The sequence below is a fragment of the Coturnix japonica genome, chromosome 2, assembly GCF_001577835.2.
Source record: "Coturnix japonica isolate 7356 chromosome 2, Coturnix japonica 2.1, whole genome shotgun sequence".
In the NCBI taxonomy this organism is placed as follows: Eukaryota; Metazoa; Chordata; class Aves; order Galliformes; family Phasianidae; genus Coturnix; species Coturnix japonica.
The window spans coordinates 34,119,401-34,141,095 of NC_029517.1; the positions used below are offsets into that span (position 1 = coordinate 34,119,401).

General features: G+C 47.1%; 3 protein-coding genes across 8 annotated transcripts in view; 2 read left to right on the plus strand and 1 right to left on the minus strand.

Moving 5' to 3' along the window:
- The window catches only part of LOC107309289 (ubiquitin-conjugating enzyme E2 E1), a 42,894-nt gene extending 38,236 nt beyond the window's left edge, over positions 1–4,658 (plus strand). The window contains 2 exon segments of the mRNA XM_032442342.1: positions 3,174–3,321; positions 4,031–4,658. Of these exon segments, the coding sequence (XP_032298233.1) occupies positions 3,174–3,321; positions 4,031–4,128 (246 nt within the window). The 3' untranslated portion in view covers positions 4,129–4,658.
- Positions 4,659–7,889: 3,231 nt separating this feature from the next.
- Positions 7,890–16,322, minus strand: NKIRAS1 (NFKB inhibitor interacting Ras like 1). Of its 5 annotated transcripts, none has more exons than XM_015853967.2 (4): positions 16,115–16,203; positions 15,330–15,471; positions 10,274–10,515; positions 7,890–8,259 (listed from the first exon to the last, which is right to left on the minus strand). In XM_015853967.2, the coding sequence occupies exons 2-4, from the start codon at positions 15,421–15,423 to the stop codon at positions 8,020–8,022; spliced, it is 576 nt and encodes a 191-aa protein (XP_015709453.1). In that variant the 5' UTR covers positions 15,424–15,471; positions 16,115–16,203; the 3' UTR covers positions 7,890–8,019. The 5 variants fall into 5 exon arrangements, with proteins under 5 accessions (XP_015709453.1, XP_015709454.1, XP_032298236.1 ...); XM_015853968.2 differs by having other exon boundaries at positions 16,106–16,186; XM_032442345.1 differs by lacking the exon at positions 15,330–15,471 and having other exon boundaries at positions 16,115–16,322.
- RPL15 (ribosomal protein L15) lies at positions 16,202–21,695 on the plus strand. Of its 2 annotated transcripts, none has more exons than XM_015853965.2 (4): positions 16,202–16,315; positions 18,038–18,219; positions 19,258–19,394; positions 21,339–21,695. In XM_015853965.2, the coding sequence occupies exons 2-4, from the start codon at positions 18,048–18,050 to the stop codon at positions 21,642–21,644; spliced, it is 615 nt and encodes a 204-aa protein (XP_015709451.1). In that variant the 5' UTR covers positions 16,202–16,315; positions 18,038–18,047; the 3' UTR covers positions 21,645–21,695. The 2 variants fall into 2 exon arrangements, with proteins under 2 accessions (XP_015709451.1, XP_015709452.1); XM_015853966.1 differs by having other exon boundaries at positions 16,227–16,315; positions 18,035–18,219.

The window sequence follows — 21,695 nt, forward strand, 5'->3', positions numbered from 1 at the left end:
CTGCCTGGAGTGAAAGAATTAGTTTCCCTTGAATCTTTCTTCCTTGGCAAGGCTCCAAAGAAAAGTGGAGGAAAACTTTGCTGTCTCTGAATCCTCTGTAATTCTTAGGATAACAGACCCTACTCTGCACTGCCCTTAACAACACTGCCTGTAGCAGAGCACATCTCCTAACCTGAAAATGACTTTACTGAAAAGGATATACCTTCTTAAATAGAGTGGGAAGAAACTGGTCATCCTGAGAGATGATGCTGAAGCATAGCCTGTGTTAACGGGTGTCATATGCTTGATAGGCATTCTTAAGGTGTTTGATGAAGCATATACAGGTGCAGCCTCTGTGGGCTGAGTGTAGCTCCAGCTGAAGCTTTGATTCAGTATGTTAGAGAATCTGATGGAGCAAACTTCTGGGGGAGGATGCTGCTGTAGGAAAGCCAGGGGGCCGTGCTGGAAATGATATATTTATATTCCTTGAAGGGTAAAGAGAGAAACTGTACCTGAGGCTGGAGAAATTAAAGGTCATAATGTTTGACTTGGAAATGTGTTGCACATTAGAAGGAACTTCACTGGGAGAAATCTCACTCCTTTGTCCTAATGATATATAATGGAGTTATTTTGCACTTACCGAGCATTCCATAGAACGCTTTGAAGATGTTAGCATCAGTCTGTTCTCCGCTTTCATGTTTTCTCATTTTATGTGGTATTCTAGTTTCGCCTTTATATTTCAGATAGCAGTTGAGTTGGGCACAAGCTGGGTGGGCCCGGATTCAGCATCCAATACAAAAATAATTAGATTTTAAAGAGTTCAGTATTTAATCCCCATGGCGATTGCTGTTCTTTTGTACTATTACCTTGCATATTTTCCCAAGCGTTGCATTATAGTTCAGTTAAACTTCATTTATGGAGATGAAAACTGTATCTTGTGTTGACCTGGTGTGTGCTTTGATCATTTATATTAATAACCTCTAACCACTTCCTTCCCCCTACTCCCATTTTACCGCTTGTGTAAATTAACCTCTGCTATCGCTTCAGGGTAGGGTTGAGATTAGCGTCTTTATGTCTTTCCAAAAGCTGTGCTTAACTCTGTAGTTACTGCATTAACATGATCTCAGGTGAGACGTTTCCAAAGGACTGTTCTGTTAACGCTGTATTTTTCTGTTCTTCCTCACGCTGTTCTCTTGACCCCCCAAATACATTTTACTACCTTCTAAAGTAAATCAGATTCTCCCGACTCAGGTCTGAATCTGCTACTTATATATGGGTTTATTTATTTATTTATTTATTTATACGTGTAAAGTAAATTTTTACTATACTTTAAAACATTGTTTTTTTTGTTTTATTTTTAAGCGGGCCTGCAATTCCTCCTCCCTCTCTTGTCTTCATTTGGGCTCCCTGTGTGGCTGGCTTTTATACCATCAGCAAAAATAGCAAATGGTGAACAGTTGGACTACGTGTGTCCCACGCCATCCAAGTTCTGACTTGCTGCTTAAGTGAAAACAAATTCAGCTTTTTCTCAGAGAGCTTTAGTCAGGCAGAGCTTCTCTAACTGGAGAAAACCAATCCTGGTGCCATGAATATAACCCTCAAGGATTTTGTTTTATGGCTGTTTTGCAAATATACAGGAGTTCTTCCTCAAACCCTCTTTTCCTTCTTCCCAAATGCTGATAAAAAAGTAAATCTAATTCCTGGCAGCAAATACGATTAGTCCTTTTGTTGTGTCAGTTTTTAGTTAGCTGGACTGAGGGACTGTCTAAGTTGCTTTCTGCAATTTCAGTATTTAGCTTTTTTTGCTCAGAATGAGGATTAACTACTTTCTGCCTTTACAAATTAGAATGCTTGACCTCCCTGTTAATTTGGTCCTTATTGTATCAACTTGGAAATACTCCACGCTTTCCGTTCTGGAAGCATTTAATCTGTTAAAATTATTACCTCACCTACATTTAGAAGCATTCTTGGAAGGGGACCAAAGCTGCGTGTCAAGTAGAGAAATAGCAAGCAATCAGTGGGCTGGGCTGAGGGCTGCTTGGGAACCAAAGACAGAACCATTACCAGCAACTGCAGATGCCACAGACTTCAGGATTTTCTTAAAGGAAACAGTATGGGTTTTGTTCTTTCCCCGTTTTAGTGTAGAATCCAAGCAAGGAACAAAATGAAAGGTCTTCCTGCATGTGTGGTGTGGATGCCCACCGTGTGACAGGCAGCTGCAGTTGTGAGCCCGAAAGCCAAATCAGCAGGAGCGTTCTGTGCATCAGAAAGCGGGATGGCTGTGGGATGGGGAAAGCAGGGGGCACCAGAGCTCTGCGGTGGTGTGACCCCACACCTGCTCCTGGAGCCTGGATAGGGAAGTGGTGAGCCAAATGTTTGCATCAGAAGGACTGCAGGGTAGGAGGGGGGAACCCACGAGTGTTGACTGTCAGGTTTTATGTGTGGGCTGGGATAACCTCCAGGGAAAGCACCAGCGTGCTGCTCTGCCGTACCACACGCTTACCCAGTGTGTTTCACAAGTACCCCCGTGACCTATAAACAGACAGTCACATCTGTGGGTGTGGATAGCTGACAAATTCAGAGGATTTAGGACGTGAGCCCAACAGCCTTTATTCATGCAGATAATCCCAATTCATGTGAGTTACACCACATTTATTGTCGCTGTTCATCGAGCACGCCGCAGTGAGGCCTTGCTGCAGGTCGCATTGTGTTCCCCTGCCGTGTCTTGCGGTGCTTTTGTTTCCCTTTCGGATAACTTGTGTGGCGCGTTGCCCAGCTCAGTTGCATCCCCTAAATTTAACGGTAATAAAATCCAATTGGCGTCTCGAAGTGGCCGGAGCCGAGGCTGCGCAGCACCCTGCCGTAGCCGGGAGGCTTTTACAAGTGTCTGGGATCCCGAGAGGAGAAATACGTCGTTGTGAGGTGTTAAAACCAAGGCTCTCTGCTGCTCCCGCCCGCCTCATCCCGCCGGGCGCCGCTAGAGGGCGCGGGCAGCGCGTCCGGCCGAGGGAGGGCCCGGAGCAGCCCCCCCATCACTGAGGGCTGACAAGCACCGGGCTCCTCTGCGTTTATTGCTGGGTTTAGTTGGGTTTTTACTGCCTCTTAAATCAGAATTACGGCTGTTATCGTTTATTACCGCGTCACGTGTAGTGCCGTGTGATGCCGGTGCACCATCTCATAGTCATTTCTTGCAGGTAACGTTCCGGACAAGGATCTATCACTGTAACATTAACAGCCAAGGCGTCATCTGCCTGGACATTTTAAAAGACAACTGGAGTCCAGCATTAACCATTTCTAAAGTTCTCCTCTCCATCTGCTCCCTCCTCACAGACTGCAACCCGGGTAAGCGCCCTGCCCAGCGTCCCGCTGCCTCGCAGCCCCCCCAGCCCCATCTCATCCCAGCACCTCAGGGACTGGGGCTGGAGGAGGTGGATTGCCACTGGATTAGCCTTTTTGTTCCCACCATCTATTTAAAACTGGTGACCAGCTATGCCAGAAGTCATCCTCTGCTTCCCTAACCTCGTCCCTTATCAACATGAGTTAAGGGAAATATGCCTTTGTTCACAAAGTCAATGTCAGAGGTCATAATCCTATGTAAGTCTCTGCAAGATGAGAAACACTGGAGTTCGTGCTGCCTTGTGTGTAATCAAATAATTGTGTTACAGAAATAAAACCACTCCCCATGATCTGATCTTTCCTGGAAGGCAGATTTATGTCCATACAAGTACGCTTAGCAGTGAGTATAGCTCAGGCACTTTTAGAAGAGGTAAAATATACATCCAAAATCAGCAAAAGTTTTCAGGAATGCAGAATATAACTATTGGGTGACACTATTGGCTTGTTGTCTTTTAACCTCCTTAAAACTTCAATTAGCCTTTCCCACTTTATCAAGTGATAGACCTGTATGTTACCATAACTAAACACAAACTGATGAAGGTACAGACCATCGATTCAGTGTATGTGCATTGTTGTGATGTGCTTGTCTTTATTCCCTTGCATCAAGTTCGCACCCTTCTGAAATAAGCGGGTCTTTCTTTTCTTTCCTTTTCAGCTGACCCCCTGGTTGGAAGCATTGCCACTCAGTATATGACTAACAGAGCAGAGCATGACAGAATGGCCAGACAATGGACCAAAAGATACGCTACATAAATCGTATTTCTGTCAAACTTACATTATTTGTCTGTGATGGAAAGAGCTGCTTATGATTTTGAAGGGGTGGGGGGGAGGGAGGGTGCTGGTAAAGAGTAGGGTATTTCTATAACAGATTTTATTCAGTCTTTTATTTCCTAAGATTTTGTTGTTGTAACTTAAGGTATCTTGCTACAGTAGACAGCTAGAATTGGGAATAGCATATTTTAAGACTGTAATTAGTTCAGCAATATTAGCTCACATATAGTACCGAGAAGAATGTAAACTTAGGTTCCTTTGGTTTTCAGTTTGCTCGCAATATGTAAAAGATACAACAGCTTGATTTTGTACAGGTACATATGTTGGCGTTTATGTAAAAGTCCTTCCAAGACTCTATACACTGTTTTGTTGGTGGTTTTTTTTTTTGCTTTTTGTTTTGGTTTTGGTTCTGGAGGGGTTTGTTTTGGTCTGAGTTGGGTTTGTTCATTTGTTTCGTTTTGCTTCGGTTGTTATTTTGTAAAATAAAAAGATGTTGGGATTGTTTTCCCCTATAGAGGGCGCATTGGTATTTAACAAATCCTTTCTAAAGACTGTCATCTCATGGTCTGTGATACGGAGAGGGGGGATATACGGCCTCATATATAAAATGAGAAGTAGCTAATGTATTATTTTATAAGCCAATCTATCTTTGTGAGAAGAATAAAGGTTTTAATCAGGACTAATGGCAACTTGTAGTGAAATACCTTAAGCTGTTTAATTGTAAGGCGTGGAATAGGAGTCGCTCGGTGGATTGGTTGTATGTTGTGGGCTACTGAAGTCTGCATTTGTTACTGTGCTAATAAAAAGATGTTTGAAAAAAAAAAAAAGAAAAAAAAAAAGAAAAAAGAAAAACAAGAAGAAGAGATTTCTGTTCATGTTAGTGCTTTGCTTTGTCACTTTGCCACAACTGTGTCTCCCAATGCACTTCAAGGGCTGCATTCCATGGTAAGGCAAGTGAGCTGTGCAGGTGAGCGCACCATCTGCTTCTGTTTTGAGCAGACATTTATGGACGAGCCGTAGTGAATGCCAACACATTCAGTGTGTAGGTGTTACACAGGCTCCTATAGCCCCTCGTTAGTCTCAGTTCAAGTATTCACAGCGTCGTCTTCTCGGGAGTGTCATGTTATATGGATGTACAATAGGAAGAGCATAAGTACGATAGGAAGGGAAGTGGGCAGAGGGAATCTCATGGTTTTCTGATGAAGTCCATCAATTTCCACGTGAAGGAGGAGAAAGAGTAGTGTCCTGAGAAGCCAGACAACACCATAAAGGAGGCTTAGCCTGTAGATCCTTTAACTAGCTCGAAAGATTATCTCCCAGAGATATAGTGCGTACATTGAAGAGTGTGGCAACAGGGCAGGTAGGTATGAATATGGCATTTCTGACCACTCCCTTAAGGTGAAGGCCGGAAGCACAGATTCCTTTTCACATGGCAAGTGCAGCACATTGCGACATCATTCCTCTGAGTGTGATGTGTTCGTCTGTTCTCACGGGTTTATTTTGGTACTTTACATTCCACGTACATTCGTTTTACATGCTTCCTATCTATTTAAAGATCAAACCTAATTTGGTCCCAAGGAGTCTGAGTACAGGCGCCTCTCCTGTGTAAGGTAGTGGTGGGTACTTGTGTGATGTTTAGCCTCAGCTGCTCAACTGTCTTCTTTCAGCACAACTTGTGTCCTGGTGTGCGGGTTCCCACACTGTTCAGCTCAGCCTGGAAAAGTCACTGGTGTCCAGGTGTACAGGGACCCTTCAGTTCATTCCTCCCCTTCGCTTTGTGAGGATGCACGTGGGCTCTGTATGTTTTTGTCTGTTCCTTGCTTTGTGCTACCACTACATGCCAAATTCTTGCAGTTGGCAGTGGAGGGGAAGCTAATTTAGGATGAATGGAAGTGTAAAGAATGGAGAAAGGGGCTTCAATTTGCCTATTTCTTCCTTCCTTTCTTTAATTATTTCTCATTCTGTGAAAGGACAGCCTAGCATTGTAGTACATAAATGATCCTTGTGACCTAGGGCAGACTTTGAAACAACAAAGGGCAAAATACATTTCCTGCCCTGGCACTACAGCTTTATACCCTGTACGGATGTACTTCACTTATTAACCCAAGGTAAAACTGCACTACAGTGAGTTTCACTTTGACTCAGTAGCAGCCACTGAGTGCAGATTGTTTGCAGAGGAGAAACCACCATTTCTGTTGCTGGCCAATAAAATACGGTGCTATTTAGAAAAGGCAGTTGAGTGCTTAGAAAGCATCAGGGTAAGCCTATGAAATAAAAGAATGGGTGGTGGTTGTTTACGCGGATGCCCAAAATGATCTGGAAATGAGTTTAACTAAATCAAAGATAACGCGTTAAGACTTTACGTAACCTGTTTGGAAACGTAATGTTAGTCACTTAAAAGATCCCTTTTCCTCTGCTGTGCTTAAAGCATGGCCGAGTCCTGAGTGTCCAGAGGGTGAGTGAGCAAGCCAGACTTGTGTGGCCCAGCCCCTGCAGACCACAGGTGACGTCTGTCCCAGCAGACCTGGCCAGGAACTGGTCATCTCCATTCCTTCCATCTCCACAATTTAAGCTAATTCCAACTGGTTTCACTTGTTGGCCCACACTCCCTTGGCTCAGGGGTCAGCCTCGCTGACAATAGGTAGTTAGCAGAGGTGTTCTGTATTTGGACTGGTACGTAGCTGAATCAAGGCCTTCCCTGGTGAAAGGAAGCAAAGCTGAAGAGGAGGAACAGCCAATTCTTCATTGTAAAGTTGCAGCAAACAGGTGAACCTGCTGCCCTGAAGCCGCCCTGCTTCCCAGGCACATGGGCAGATTCTGTGCACGCAGTCTGCCGGGTGGGGAGAACCACGAGTACACGTGTACTGTAGGAAATGAGTGAGGAGGGAGTGTTGTTCTGCAGCTGGGGATGATGACTATTACTGGCCAGGCTGGGGGAGGTCGTGCTGTAGTGCTTACTCAGCTGCAGTGTTGCAACGGAGGCAATTGTATGTTTCTAGCAGGGCATTACAGGGGCTTGCTCATTCCTAATTGCTCTCTTATCTGACTTGGTGGCCACGGCAGTCCAAACTGTGTTGAGCAAAGCACGTAAACAGTTTCATCTAGCTTCATTATGGAGCTAGGAATACTTGCTTAATTTTCAGTGGATTGTACTGTTGCTCTGGCATTAGTAATGCTGACAGAGTTTATTTGCCAGGATTCAGGAAGAGCAATGCTATAAGCACACGGCCTAATTGTGATCATTAAGCACACTATTTAGCAGTTATGATATGACAGAGCAAATATTGCTTGTGGTTTTGCTGACTCACAATGAAATTCTCAATATTTGTTCAAAGCAACATTAATCTCATGGTAAATTAAGGAACTGGGTACTTCAGTTTGCTCTCTTTCCCCGCTCCTGCCTTCAAATGCAAAGAAAAGCTGCTATCAGTGTATTAAGGTTGTTAGAGGCCAAAAGCTGCCCCCTCGCTCTGTGAACAGCCACTCATTGTCCCTTTATAGTCAGTTTTATTTGGTTTGCTAACAGGCTGACCTGGAATAAGTGCCATGGATCTGAAAGGTTGCTTCCCTCTGTGGTTGTACCTGGGGACAGTCTAAGCCCCTGCCGAAGAGGTGAGACCCTGCCTCTTTCCCACCCTCTCCTCCCCTCCTCAGCCTTGTTGCAAAACAGCTCTCATCATTAAGTGCTTTTTAAGGTTTTACCACCAGTGACTTTTTCAAGCCAAGTCCACGAGAAGGAAGAATAGCTCTTAGCCATAAGCTTGCTGATTTATTGCTGAATGGGATTATTGCTTTAAGTGAAACCGCGTGAAGTGAAAGGCGTAGAAAGGATTTAGGCTGCACCTGGCTACAGCAGACAGCATTAAGAGGAGCTTAGTTATCGCAGTTATTCCCTTTGCTCTTCCTTCCAGGCAAGGGAAACGTTGATTTGTTCTGGGACTGGGAGAGTTTGCTCGCTAGGAAGGTGAATGGCTCAAGCAGTGTTTTCCGATCTGTCACAGTCACTTCCCACAGTCTCACTTTCTCAGCCCTTGCCCATTGCTGAGCTGCTTCTGTTTCCACTTGTCTTTGCTCCAGGAGGTCCATTTTGTTTCCCAAGACGATAACTGTTACCTACAAATAAAACCACGGGGTGAGCTTTGTGCAAAGAGCATCCACCATTCACAGTGCCTTTAAACAAACAGCAGGCACGCAGCAACACAGTCCAGGCCTGCTCTTTAACTTAGCACAGGCACAAGGCAAGCTGCATATGATTTGAAAGAGTAGGGTCTGGGGTTCAAACCTGCCTTGTCTGCTTGTGGCCTGGGAGCTGCTGTAATCATAAGATATGCAAGATTTAGCCCACAGGCCGCTTAAAAGGAAGCCATGCCTAAAAGAGCAGAAGTTAAACAGTCCTATTCTCCACTTACTTTGCAATTGAGCTGCCCTAGAGAAATAACACGAGCGTGGCATCTGAGTCAGTCAGAGCTGTGGATGCTTGAGAAATGAAAACAGTATATGGCAGCAGGGAAGGCCTGGGTACAAGGGTTTTGCTCAGCCTGTTTGTGTCCCAGCCCCAGGCAGCAGGTGTAGACATCCCTGGGGGCTGCCGCTGCCTCTCCTCCAGCCAGCACTGAATGTAGTCCCTTACAGCTACCATTCCTGCTTGGTTTAAATTAACCCCTTCTAAAAATGTTTTAACAGCATCAGTCAATGGGGGAAATCATGCCTGTATTTATAGTGCAAAGTCCTTACTTGAACTCTGGTCTCATCTCTGCACTGCATGGTGGTTTGACAAGCCAGAAGGAAGTCCTCTCCCCATGACTGGGCTTTTGGCCATGGTCACACCCACTGGCCCTTTCCTACTCATCAGGCTGCCTCTGGGATGTCTCCTGTTTCTCTCCAGCTAGAGATGTTTGTCTTGTTCTTGTGAGCTCTGAGGCTCCCTTTCCTTCCTACGGCCTCCCATACTGTTTGAGTAGGCATTTTCACCTCTGTAAGAAGGGGAGAATGTACTTTTACCAACTGAATTTTTCCTATGGTCAAACTCTGCCGTTGTGAAAGAACACAATCTCCATTCAGAACAAAAACTGGCCATGCTTTAAGGAGCGTGCTGAGGAGAGGCAGGAAGCTGCCACCTGTGCTTTCCATCCCCATGTGGCTGTATGGCACAGGGCTGTGCTGCTTGGTGGGGCAAAGGCTCGCCAGCTCAGTGGCATCACAGATGGAGATGCATCCTGAATCTGGCTATGGCTGCAGAGACCTTAATGCTGCTGGTGCTTCCTATGGACTCTTGATCTCACCTTCAGAGAGTATTTTGTATGCAATAGAAGCTGGAGGAATAAAACTGACTGAGTACTGCCCAAGAGACTTTGGAAAGTCTCTCCCTACCATTACCCAATTAATTCCTCATGAGCTTTTTTTCTTTTTCTAAACAGCATAAAATAGACATTTGGAGAGCTGTAGGCTAAAGACATTTAGCAGGGAAAGCTACTGGAGAACACAAAGATGCTGTAAGAAAAGCCATAATGCTAATGCCACATGCAAGTTATATTTGTTTAGCTAAGCTGGAACGCTGTCAGCTGAAAACACTAGCTGCTTTCTGAGGGAAAATAGAGCAGTCATTTCACACAATTGAATTGATTCAATATGGTTGTTAAGATACATTAAAGTCGCTTTGCCAATTGACTAATATCTGGGAAACCCACTGTCAATTACACTAGTTTGTAAGCCATCAAGTGTGTGAATACTAAACAAACAGAAATAATGCCCTCCGTTACATTATGCTGTGCACTTGACTTCCCATGTATAATACCTAAGGAAAAAGAAACCATAAGAACTGCACTGCTGTATGGTTTACAGACCATATGGTTTATTAGTCATAAACGTCCAACCTGATGCATTCAGCTAACTGGATTTTAGGTGCAGTAGAGGAAGTAAGAAGGAAACAACAACACTTTCCTTGTTTGAGTTGCACAGCATGTGAATGAAGGCTCCCTCTGGCTGGATTGCCCAAGGCTGTGGGTATGTTTGTTTTCCTTTCTATGCAAGTTTTACAGAGTCCAACCTTACGCTTTGTAACATTACTTCCTAGCAGTGATACCCCAGTAAGCCGAGCAGCTAGGGCACCATGACACCATGCTTTTACCTCCTTCTTGTCTCTGAAGATATCAATCTCTTTTTTGAGCTGTTCAACTCTCTGGAAGGCTTCAAGGCTGGTGATGGCATACACGAGAATGAAGCCATCGGCAACAGAGAAGTAGTGCTTCGGCAGCTCTACGCCCTCCTGCAGACCCCTGGTGTCATACAGCCGCAGCTGCTCCTTCACACCTCGGTCCGTCTCCACCGATGCCAAGTACACGTCTTCCATTGTGGCACCCTCTTCTAAACCTGTTTTAGAACAAGCAGGAAGAGTCAGCTGGTGTAAGCCCAGCACTGCTATAACAAATGCTTGTGGTGCGGCAGAACTTTACCCTGCAATAGCTTTCAGCTCATATTTTTTCCAGGTTGATTTGACCTGCATTCGACCTCATTGTCATGCAAGGGTTGTATCCATAGATCACCACGCCAGCTATTTACAGCAGCGACACTATGTAAATACAACCATCTCAAATACAAGCCCGTAAAATTAATCTATATGACACGTAAGCACAGGATGTGATAAGATATGTGGCTCTTCCCCCAGGTTTCCCTAACTCCAACCACCCAGTGTACCAGCAGTGTGCCAAACACACTGCACACGGGCCTGCCCAAACGTACCCTTAGGGAAGAGCAGCCAAGGAACACCTGAGAGGCAAGTACTGACATCTTGAGCCTGCTCCTCTGCTTCGTGCTGGGCTGGATTGTGCTGCAGAAGCAGGAGCCAAAGGAGCAGTTCTGGAAATGAACATGCCTTGGTGGTACAACTAACCAACAAGTGAAACCAAGCCCGACAGGGGAGAGGATGTTTGTATGCAAGCAAAGCTGTGTGCTATATTTACCCAAACATATAGTGAGCTTTTTTCATCCCTTAGGGATTTAACATGACTCAGATTTGCTAATAGGAGAGAGCTCATTTACTGCAGGGTAAGAGCAAGCACGAGGTATCAAGCTCCCATATATATCACCTGCTCCATGGTAACTATCTGCATACTAGCTCTCCTTCCTTCCCTTCCCCGTGGTAAATGGGAGGTAATATGAGGTACCTTACTCTGAATTAATTAAAACCTTACAGACCCAAAAACACATGGATCTCCTTAGCTTTGTGGTCACCCTGGCTGCGGGTCCATATGGCTGCACGTACCAACACAGTGCATGATGCAGCTGAGTTACTTTTCAGGGTTTGAAGAATCCACATAAACCCTCTGCGTATTTTTGCCTCCACTGCATTCCTATACACAGGGATGGTTTGCTGGTGCAGGGCTACAGTAATGAGTACCGCATTGTTCCCTTTGTCTGCCAAAAGGGGACCATATTAGTGCATTGTTTAAGCAAACACCAGGGATTATGTGGCCTGTGAAAATAAGGGTTTTGCTATATTCAGTGACAGCATTCAAAATACTCTGCATTGACAAACAAGCTAAAGAATTCCACCCACGCGCATCATTTCCCATGATATATGCAGCATTCCTGAGCAGGAAAGTGGCACAAGCTGTTCTCTCTGCCCCTCTTTGTGCAGCCTGCCTAGATCAAAACTCTTATTAGGTTCGCAAGCAATGAATTTATTTTGCCTCCAAATATAGCCATGCTAGCATGCAAGAGCACAACTAAGAGCAGAACAAAACAAAGGTTAATAGAAACAGAAAGGGTGAGCACACTCTGCGCAGCTGGAGAATGTGTTACAAGGGCATTTTTAAAGACGAAAGTAGGTCTTCTGGATATAGCGCTATTTTTTCTTGCTCTGCTTCATCTCATTGTACAGACGGGTCAAGGAAGAATCTAGCATCAGTAAATACCGCTTTGGCAAGGAATGAACCATAAGTACCCGCGTTTTCTTTTTCTGCCATGAATAACGTTGGGCGGGTTTTTATCACCTCAACGCTGCGCTGTAATTCAGCAGGCTTTAATATATCCGCATTCTCCCGTGACAGTCTCTTCCTAACGGCATTAAAAGTAGCAGTGGAAATTATGTCTTTTAACATCCTCCTTGAAAATAAAGAGGAAAAATTAAGACCTGTGAAGCAAGTCAGCAGAACAGAGCAACAAATTTGGATGTTAAATGGCAGAGCGGGGGATGGGATGGAAGGACCTGGAATTTGTGCATCGGGATCAGCTTCCAGAGGTGAAATTTCACCTGCGCACACAGGGGGAGGAAGCACTGCAAGTAGGTTACTCAACAAACACAGTTTTCAGTCACACCCGTGTCACTTTGTTCTAGGCTTTACTTCTAAAGCCCAGACTGTGTGTTAGCCAAATCCTGCTGACGCCGCTATCTGCACTTCTGGTTAGCACATCCCATCCCAACACTTTCCTGACCTCCATTCAGACATGTGCTGGGCAAGCTGTTGTATGAGCAGCACATCCGATGAGGGAAGCCCGGTGCCTGGCACCATCTCCCCCACCACTCCGCAGACTTCACGGGCATCCCCTGCCATCCTGCCCCACTGCCAGGGGGGAAGGCAGCTCTGCCACCAGTTTTCCTAAACTTACTGAAACAGATTTGTAAGTATCCACTGTTGTGATGCAGATGAATGGGCAGATGGAACCAGCTTTGAGGTTTGGAAGCCATGGGATTTAGCTGCTAGTTAGGTACTGGTCCCACCAACCAGAGCCATGGCTTTCTAACCTTCTGTTACATAAGCTTGGCTTCATTTTCATGCAGTCCTAAAAGCCAAAGCTGACTTCAGCCCTATTTATTTAAGAAACAAAGTTCTATGAATGCTTCACTTGGTTTATGAACTCGCACACCTTTGAGCTGTGAAAGCCTTTCAGCCAAAACCCCAGGTCCCCCAAGTTGAGACCTGACAAGGCAGATTCTCTCTGATTGTGGGTTCTAACCAGTACCATACAGTTTTGATTCCCAGCTACCTAGATGACTTGAAGCAGCTGGTCATGAGCAACCTGGCCACACAGCCATACAGCCATAAGGAAAACTGTTTTCTTTTGGAAGAATTCTCACCTCCTCCCCTTTATCTGATCAGCTTCACCACAGGTTGAGGTACCAGAGGCATACCCAAGGCAGAATACTACTTTCTAAGCCCTCACTGAGCAGAGGCACTGCTGAAGGAAAAGCACCTTCCTTCTTTGCAGACACACTGAGCTAGAGCTGTGCTGGTAACTTCCCTTGGGACACACAGTGCCAGGTACCACTGATGTTAGGTGGGACCAGCTTCCTTTGCCAGCCGAGGACTAACCTCATCCTTTTCCTGACACCCAACCTGCCTGTCCTCTGACACAGCTCCATGCCGTTCCCTTGGACCCTGTTGCTGTCACACAGAGCAGAGCTCAGCGCTGCCCTCCCTTCCCTGTGAGAGCTGCAGACATAAGGTCTCCCCTAAGCTCCTCTGCTCTGGGCTGAGCAAACCCAGGGAGCTCAGCCACTCCTCAAACATCTTGTCTTCCAGACCCTTCCCCATCACTGCAGCCCTCCTCTGGACACTCACTAATAGTTTAATGTCCTTTGCAGTAGTGCTAGCTGCTGACCAAGTAGGGTCTTCATCCATGACAAGTCAGGGAACAAGCCAAAGGAGCAAACTTTCCTAGGAAAAACCCTGCAGTGCTGCTGGGCCCGCAGCACCATTTTCAATTCAGAGCCAGGAGCACGGGCTCAAAGCCAAGGCTCAGCATAGCAGTGTGAAACCTCGGAGGACACTAATCACTTCCTGCAGCAGCTGTGCCACCACTCCTTTGTGAAGGCAACCCGCAGCAGGATCACTAGCACTGACAGGCTTGTGGCTGGAAGCGATGACAGAGCCACGAGGAAAGAAAGCAAAGCTCCTGGGAGAGGAGGGGAAGGTCTGTGCTGCTCAGTGCTAAGCCAGGCAGAGCATCAGGGCGTGAGCGGGGACATGCACATGGCCTTGCCCGTTATGTCAGCAAGCATCCTGCTGTTACGCAATGCCACACTCAGGAGCAGCCAGAAATAGCTGCTGGGGCTCAGCACGGGGAGCAGCGGAGGGCAGCAGGGATAGCACAGCACTGAGGGTCACCTGGCAGGGCAGGTGAGAGGAGGGACAAGGGAAAGCTCACAGCCTGCAGGTACTGCAGCTCATACTGAGAGCTGCAGGAAGCTGGTAGGATGCTGGTAGGATGCTGGAAGCAGGTGTTGCTGCAGCACTAAGGGAAATCCTCCTTTGAAACAACGGTATTAGCACACAGCTCAGTGTCACGCTTTGCAAGCAAATTCCTCCCATCCATGCATTTTAGAGGCACGGTGCCTGCCAAGCAGACAGCTAGAAATCCTAGTATTTATCCAGCAGCTCAGCCCAGCATTGCATTTACCAGCCTAGAGAACAGACACTGGACACCCTCTGTCAAAGCCCTGAGATCCCCCCGTGCAGGCACCATTTGCTGCCCTTCATTTGATACCTGGGGGGAGTGGTTCCATGCTCTCCCTGTGTAGTCCCCAGAGCCCAGAGAGGGATCTAAAACAGAACTGTTTTCCTTTCCAGCACTTTGATTAACCATCAGCCAAAACCAAACCAAGCAGAGTTCAAAGAAGGTGTGACAGAAGTCTAAGCAGTCTCTCTTCTTATATCTATTTACCTTTCAGGCACCAGAAGCACCTGAGGCTGCCCTGAGAGGCTGTGGATGCCCCATCCCTGGAAAAGCCCAAGACCAGGTTGGATGGGGCCCCGGGCAGCCTGAGCTGGTGGGTGACAGCCCCACAGCATGGAGATGGAACTGGGTGGGCTAAAGGTGCCTTCCAGCCTGAGCCATTCTGTGGTTCTGTGACTCTGATCTTTCAAGGAACAACATATTTCTTGTTTGCAGTCTCCTTGTGCAAATGGGCAGCGAGAACAGCATCTGCTTATGTGCCTGTTTCTATTTAAGCTCTCCTGTAGTTTGGAACTGGGAACACCACAGAAGGGCTCTTCCAAACCACTTCTGGAAGGCGTGAGTGGCCTACGAGTCCCAGAGAAGGTCCTGAGATGAGCTGAGGCCACGCTCTTGCTCAGTGAGTGTCCCTGGGTCACCACTTCTGTGTCCACACGCGACGTTCTGCTCAAGGAATCGATCCACAAACAAACAAATAAATGAATAAAAGAAAGGTAAAACCACCTCACCGACAGTGTTCTTTCCATAGAGAAGCTGCTCCAAAATGGCAGTTTTCCCCACAGCCGCCATTCCGCAGACCACCACCTTGTAGCCCTTCCCCATCGTCCGCAGGCCAGTAGGCGCTTGTCCGAACGCAGCCGTGTGATGGGTCTGGTAGTGGCGGGGATGAGTGTGGGACACACACAAACACACACACATATACACACACACATGGAGGATCTTGGCCTGCACAGACAGCTGGGAGGCACTGCGGTCAGAGGCACTGGGCAGACAGCGCTAAGGCTTCGGGGTCTGTGTGCAGGCAGGCAGCCTGCGTAATGCAGCCGGCTCTTGCAGGGCCAATGACATCAGTGAGATGCTGGGATCTGAGGGGCACATTGCTGGGAGCAAAGCCGGCCCTGCAGGGCACACGTTGAGGGCAGGAAGGGGCTGGCTGCGGCCAGGGAAGGCCTAGATATCACTGTGCTCCTCACTGAGCCCCGCGTGCACCCAGATCACTGCAGCCCCGGGCCGGGCCCAGCAGAGCCCCCAGCATCAGGGCCGGGGCAGACACAGGCAGAGCAAGGCTGCCAGCCTGCGGGCTCGGGACAGGGGCTGAGGAGCCAAGATTCTCCCTTGGGATGCTTTATGTCATCGTAGGATTTGCCCTCTTTATTCTTAGGAACCCTCTCGCTTTCTTTTTAGGAGCTCTCAGAAGGGCTCTCACAGGGTTGTTCCATGCACTGTCCATGCCCCACCCCCATCCCCCGGCCATTCCCGTCCCCATTCTCCCCCCGCCCCGCACCTGACTCACCGTCCCACACCGCCCATGGAGCCGCCCCGGACACTCCCCCGCCGCTCATTGGCTGACACGGGGCGGCTGCGGGGCGGATGAGCCCCCACGGGACTACGTTACCCATGAGGCGCCGGGGCCGCCGCCGGAAGCGCGGTGCCGCCGCAGGGGGTTGTGGGTGGCGGCCTTCTTCCTTTCCGGCGTTGGGCGCCATCGGTCCCGGTATGTCCGCGTCGCGCTGTGTCTCCATCCGCCGCCATCCCCGTTCCCCGCTACCCGTCCGCCCGCATCGCTGCCCGCACTGAGCGCTGCGGCCATTGCCGAGCGGGATAAGGCCCATTCGGAGGGCGGGAGAGCGGCGGGGCCTGGCTGGATGGTGCGGGGCCTGTGGTTGCGCCTCGCCGTGCGGTTTGATCAAGGGCTGCGGGAGGGAGAAGCTTTGATGGGGAGGGACGGGGCTGCGAGGGCCACGGAGATGATCAGGGGCTGGAGCACCTCCACTATGGGGACAGGCTGAGGGAGTTGGGCTTGTTCAGCCTGGAGAAGAGAAGGTTGTGGTGTGACCTCATTGCAGCCTTTCAATACCTGAAGGGAACTTACTCCCAGGAGGGGAGTAAACTCTTCGACATGGCTGATAATAGCAGGACACGGGGAAATGGTTTTAAGTTAAAAGAGGGAAGATTTAGGTTGGATGTTAGGGGGAAGTTCTTCACTAGGAGAGTGGTTAGGCCCTGGNAGTGGTTAGGCCCTGGAACAGGCTGCCCAGGGAGGTTGTGGATGCCCCGTCCTTGGAGGTGTTCAAGACCAGGTTGGACAGGGCTCTGGGCAACCTGATCTAGTAAATGTGTATGTTTGGTGGCCCTGCCAGGCAGGGGGGTTGGAACCGCATGATCCTTGAGGTCCCTTCCAACCCGGGTCATTCTGTGATTCTGTGAGGGTGGTCAGGACGCGGGTCTGGATGGAGCAATGGGTGTGAACCTTAGCAATGGGTCTGCCGTGATGCAGCACCGAAACATGATGGCTGTTAGTGCTGGGATCATTGACAGGGAAGAGCACGGGGTGCTTTTTGCACGAGGAACGTTTTGTTTGTTAGTTTTTCATTGTGATTTGAGTAGTGGTTTGATGGTGTTGACTTATATCTGCCAGCTGCTGGAATCTTGAGTATTTCAGGGCTCCAAGGAGATCCTGGAGGTCCTTAAACCATCTTAATAGTAAAGATTAGGCCACTCACAGTCACATTCCTCTTCAAAGAGCTCCATTTGACACGAGTCAGGTGCTGACTCTCCATTCTGACCATGGCTGCAGTTCACGAGGCAGCAGCTCCTCAGCCAGGGAGTTCAACACAATTTACGTGTTCTTTAAGAAAATGAAATAAGTTTTTCACTCAGGGCTGTGAGTCCCTGACACAGCTGCCCAAAGAGGCCGTGGATGTCCCATACCTCGAGGTGTTGGAGGCTGGATTGTATAGAGCTCTCTGGTGGGTGGCAGCCCTGCCCATGGCAGTGGGTTTGGTCATAGATGGGCTTTAGGGTGCCTTCCAACCCACAGCATTCTATGGAATGGATGAAAATTGCTGACAGTTGTAACTGCCGTGTCTTTCATTGCAGGCTGCTAAATGTGAGCCGTATTACCAAGTGCACTCATGATTCCAAAAAGCATATTATGCACCTGTGCTGTTGCATGTATGGTTTAGTGAATCACACAGAATCACAGAATGACCCGGGTTGGAAGGGACCTCGAGGATCATGTAGTTCCAACCCCCCTGCCTGGCAGGGCCACCAAACATGCACATTTACTAGATCAGGTTGCCCAGGGCCCCGTCCAACCTGGTCTTGAACACTTCCAAGGACGGGGCATCCAAGTGAAGTATCTTTTTATTGGAGGCCATGCAGTTCTGCAGCCAGATTTGCTGCCCTTTTCCTCACTGATCTCTTATCTCAGCAGGTAACCAAACATGGGTGCCTACAAGTACATCCAGGAGTTGTGGAGGAAGAAGCAGTCAGATGTGATGCGTTTCCTCCTCCGTGTCCGCTGCTGGCAGTACCGCCAGCTGTCGGCTTTGCATCGCGCTCCCCGGCCAACCAGGCCAGACAAAGCTCGCAGGCTGGGATATAAGGCCAAGCAAGGTAATGACACAAGGAGATATGAAGAGTGCCTTATGTGGAGTAACCGTGGTTTTGTCAATTTGCTTCCTTCTGTAACTGATAGTAGAATGACCAAATGAGAAGCTTGAATGTCCTGGAAAAGCCTGAAGTGTCCTGAATTAAATAAACCTATAAGTATGTTCAATTAGTAGCAGTGCCCACAGCCCAAAACTGTATTCCATGTAATTTGAGTTAATGTCCCCTGTGACCAATTAGGCAGATGAAGATCAAGTGGATTCAGGCTGTAATTCTCCTTGTGCTGCCTTATTATGGCAATGCTGACCAGTGTCTTTAGTAGGCTAAGTTTGGAGCAAAGGGCTTTCTTCTTCAGGCCAGACTTTGTCACAAGTGACTTGATAACTGACTGTGCTTGAGCAGATACAGGTACTTAGTTTCTCTGATCATTAAGAAACAGTTACTGATTAGAGAAACAAACTAGCTGAGGGAAAGTGGTCATCCATCTGTAACTTAAGCAAATCCTTGAAGCAAGTTACCTTGCTTGTTCGCTGTTACACTGTAGAAATAAAGAGTATAAGCTTCTGTTCCTGCTTGTGAGGTTTGCTTCATTTCCTCACATTTCAGTAGTGTTTATGGATAACTTGTGCTTCAGTGCTTTTGAATGGTGCATTTACTGCATGGCCCTTCAGTTTTGGGGTGATTTTATTGCTTTCTGGGGATGAGGGGTTGGGGGGGATTTTTGTTGTGTTATGGCATTGGTGTTATTAGTTTATATGGAAATGCAGAATGGAAAGGTGCTGTAAGCTTTGGTTTGGATCTAAAGAAGTCCTGACAACCGTACATCACTCTATTCATTTTCAATGGAAGTAACACAAATGTTCTGTGCTAATGACTTAAGAACTGTACATTTCACTGGAGATAAGTATAAAGTATAAAGATAAGTATAAACTGCTTTATTGCAGCATTTCATGCAGAGCTTTTGGGGTTGGAAGTTCAACATGATCATGCAGGTTGCCTTAGCATAACGTGTGCTTGCTACACTAATATGGCCATTTCTTCTAGGTTATGTTATCTACCGTGTCCGTGTTCGCCGTGGTGGTCGTAAGCGCCCTGTCCCAAAAGGTGCAACCTATGGGAAGCCTGTGCATCATGGTGTCAACCAGCTGAAGTTTGCCCGCAGCCTTCAGTCTGTAGCAGAGGTGATTGTTTTGGTTATTGCTCAGAAAATTAGGGTTGTGGGGGTCACACTTAGTCTGTAAAAGTGGAAAATGCTTAGTGACCAAACAGGAACCATTCTGTAACGTATTAGGTAAAGGATCTCAAATATTGATGGCAGGAGAGCACCAGAATGTCTTGAAAAGCTGCATTGAGACAGATGAGAGAAACCTATCACACTCTGCACGTATGGGATGTGGAAAGAGCCACTGAGGTGGTTTGTTGAAGTTTGTGGGGTTATGCTTCTTTCAGAAGCATGCTGCAATACTTAGAATGAAAGACATACGACTGACAAAGGCCTGAAAAACAAAAGGCTGGGGATGAGAAATTGGAATTCAAACATGCTGAACTGTGTGGCTGCAGTCACCGCTAAATCCCGCCTTTGTGTTCCCCACCATGTTGTGTGTGTTACCAGCTTCAGACAATGAGCCCTTCACAAAACACGGCTAAATTCCTGTCTTAAAGACTGTAGCACCTGTTTGTATAGTAGGAGTGCTGAGCAGAGTACTTAGCTGTATCATACTATCTGAAAACAGCATGACAGAGGTGTATTGAGGTTAAAAATACCTCTGGTAGCTCATAAGCTTGAAGATTGGGAGTTCAGATTGTTAAACTATGTTGCTACCTGCTAAAATAAAGTGGAGACTTTCCATCCAGGAGAAGTTTTAAGTTTCCTAACGCCGCAGTTGTACATCTTGTGTAGGGAAAGAAACCAAAATGCAAAACTTAGAGCAGTACTGATCAGTGCTGCCCGAAAGAGGCATTGTAAAGGCAATGAGCATTCCCAGTTGTCGCACATCTCTAAGCAGATGGCTTCTCCCAGAACCAAAAAGCAAGTGTCAGGAAGTTGCATACAGGGTGGTTATAGCATTCATTTCCTTTTTATTTATTAACAAAAGTGATGAGTTTTAATTAAAAAAGCTCTATTTGAGTACTCACGGTGTGTTCTTCATATATGCTATTCCCAAATGTCTGGTGACTGCTTGGTTGTGGTGACAGCTCATGGAAAGAGGTGGTTGGCCCTTTGATTTTAGTCCGAACAGTTGTGAATCTGGCTTGTGTTCTCCTAGAAAGCTTCTATTCTTCAGGTAAAACTGTTCTAGAAGTGCCAAACCTTGATTGTCACTGTCATCCCCACATAGAAGCTAGCTAATGGGGATTGGTCGCCATCAAATTGGTTCAAAATGTGTCACTGGACTTACTCGCTAGAAGAACTTGAAGAAAATACATGATATATGTGAGAAGTTGTAAGCTGATGGACATCTGTAGTAATAGGTTTGGGATAGAGGCTGGATGGATCTATAGTGATGATGATAATGTCCTAGGGTGAAAAAGGAGGTCATGACAGGAGAGGCAGATGGAGTTCTCTAACTCAACTTATTTCCTGCTTTGCATCCTAAACAAGGGCTGTTTCTTTCCAACCACAGCCAAGAATCAGAATAGCGTGTTGAAGGCTGCATACAGCAACTGTTCCTCTTTTTTTCTTATCAATTTGGGCTTTTGTCCTGCAGGCCTTTTTCCTTTATAATTTTGGACATTCAGATTGATTGGTCTTTTGCAATTTTCACAAGTGTTCCACGGCCCCAAGTGTGGCTCATGATCTTAAGTTTTAACTCTGCATTTACTCCCGGGGCTTTTCTGCATGTGGAAGAGTTCTTTATTTTGCCAACCAAATGCATTCATTTAAAACCCGTCTCACTTAAGAATCCCAGCAGCCTTTTTTCAATACAGCGTTTCTTTAAACGTGACTTTTTCAGGTGTTTTTGTTGCCAGAGACCGTGTGGTTTTTATCAGGAGAGCGTTTAGCTCAGAGCAAATGAAAAATGCTAGAAAACAAAATAAGGTTTTGGTTATATATATCGTTCTGCATGAAGAGCACCCCTGTTTCCATGCTTGTACAGCATTTGGCATTTCTTTTTCTCCTGTAGGAGCGTGCTGGCCGTCACTGTGGGGCTCTGAGAGTCTTGAACTCCTACTGGGTGGGTGAAGATTCCACTTACAAGTTTTTTGAGGTGATCCTGATCGATCCCTTCCACAAGGCCATCCGGCGCAACCCCGATACCCAATGGATCACCAAGCCCGTTCACAAGCACAGAGAGATGCGTGGGCTGACGTCAGCCGGGAGGAAGAGCCGCGGTCTTGGCAAGGGCCACAAATTCCATCACACCATTGGTGGCTCACGTCGTGCCGCCTGGAGAAGGCGTAATACCCTGCAGCTGCACCGCTACCGCTAATTCTTGTAAACACAACGGTCTAATAAAGCTGATGTGGGTTGTCAAATTGAA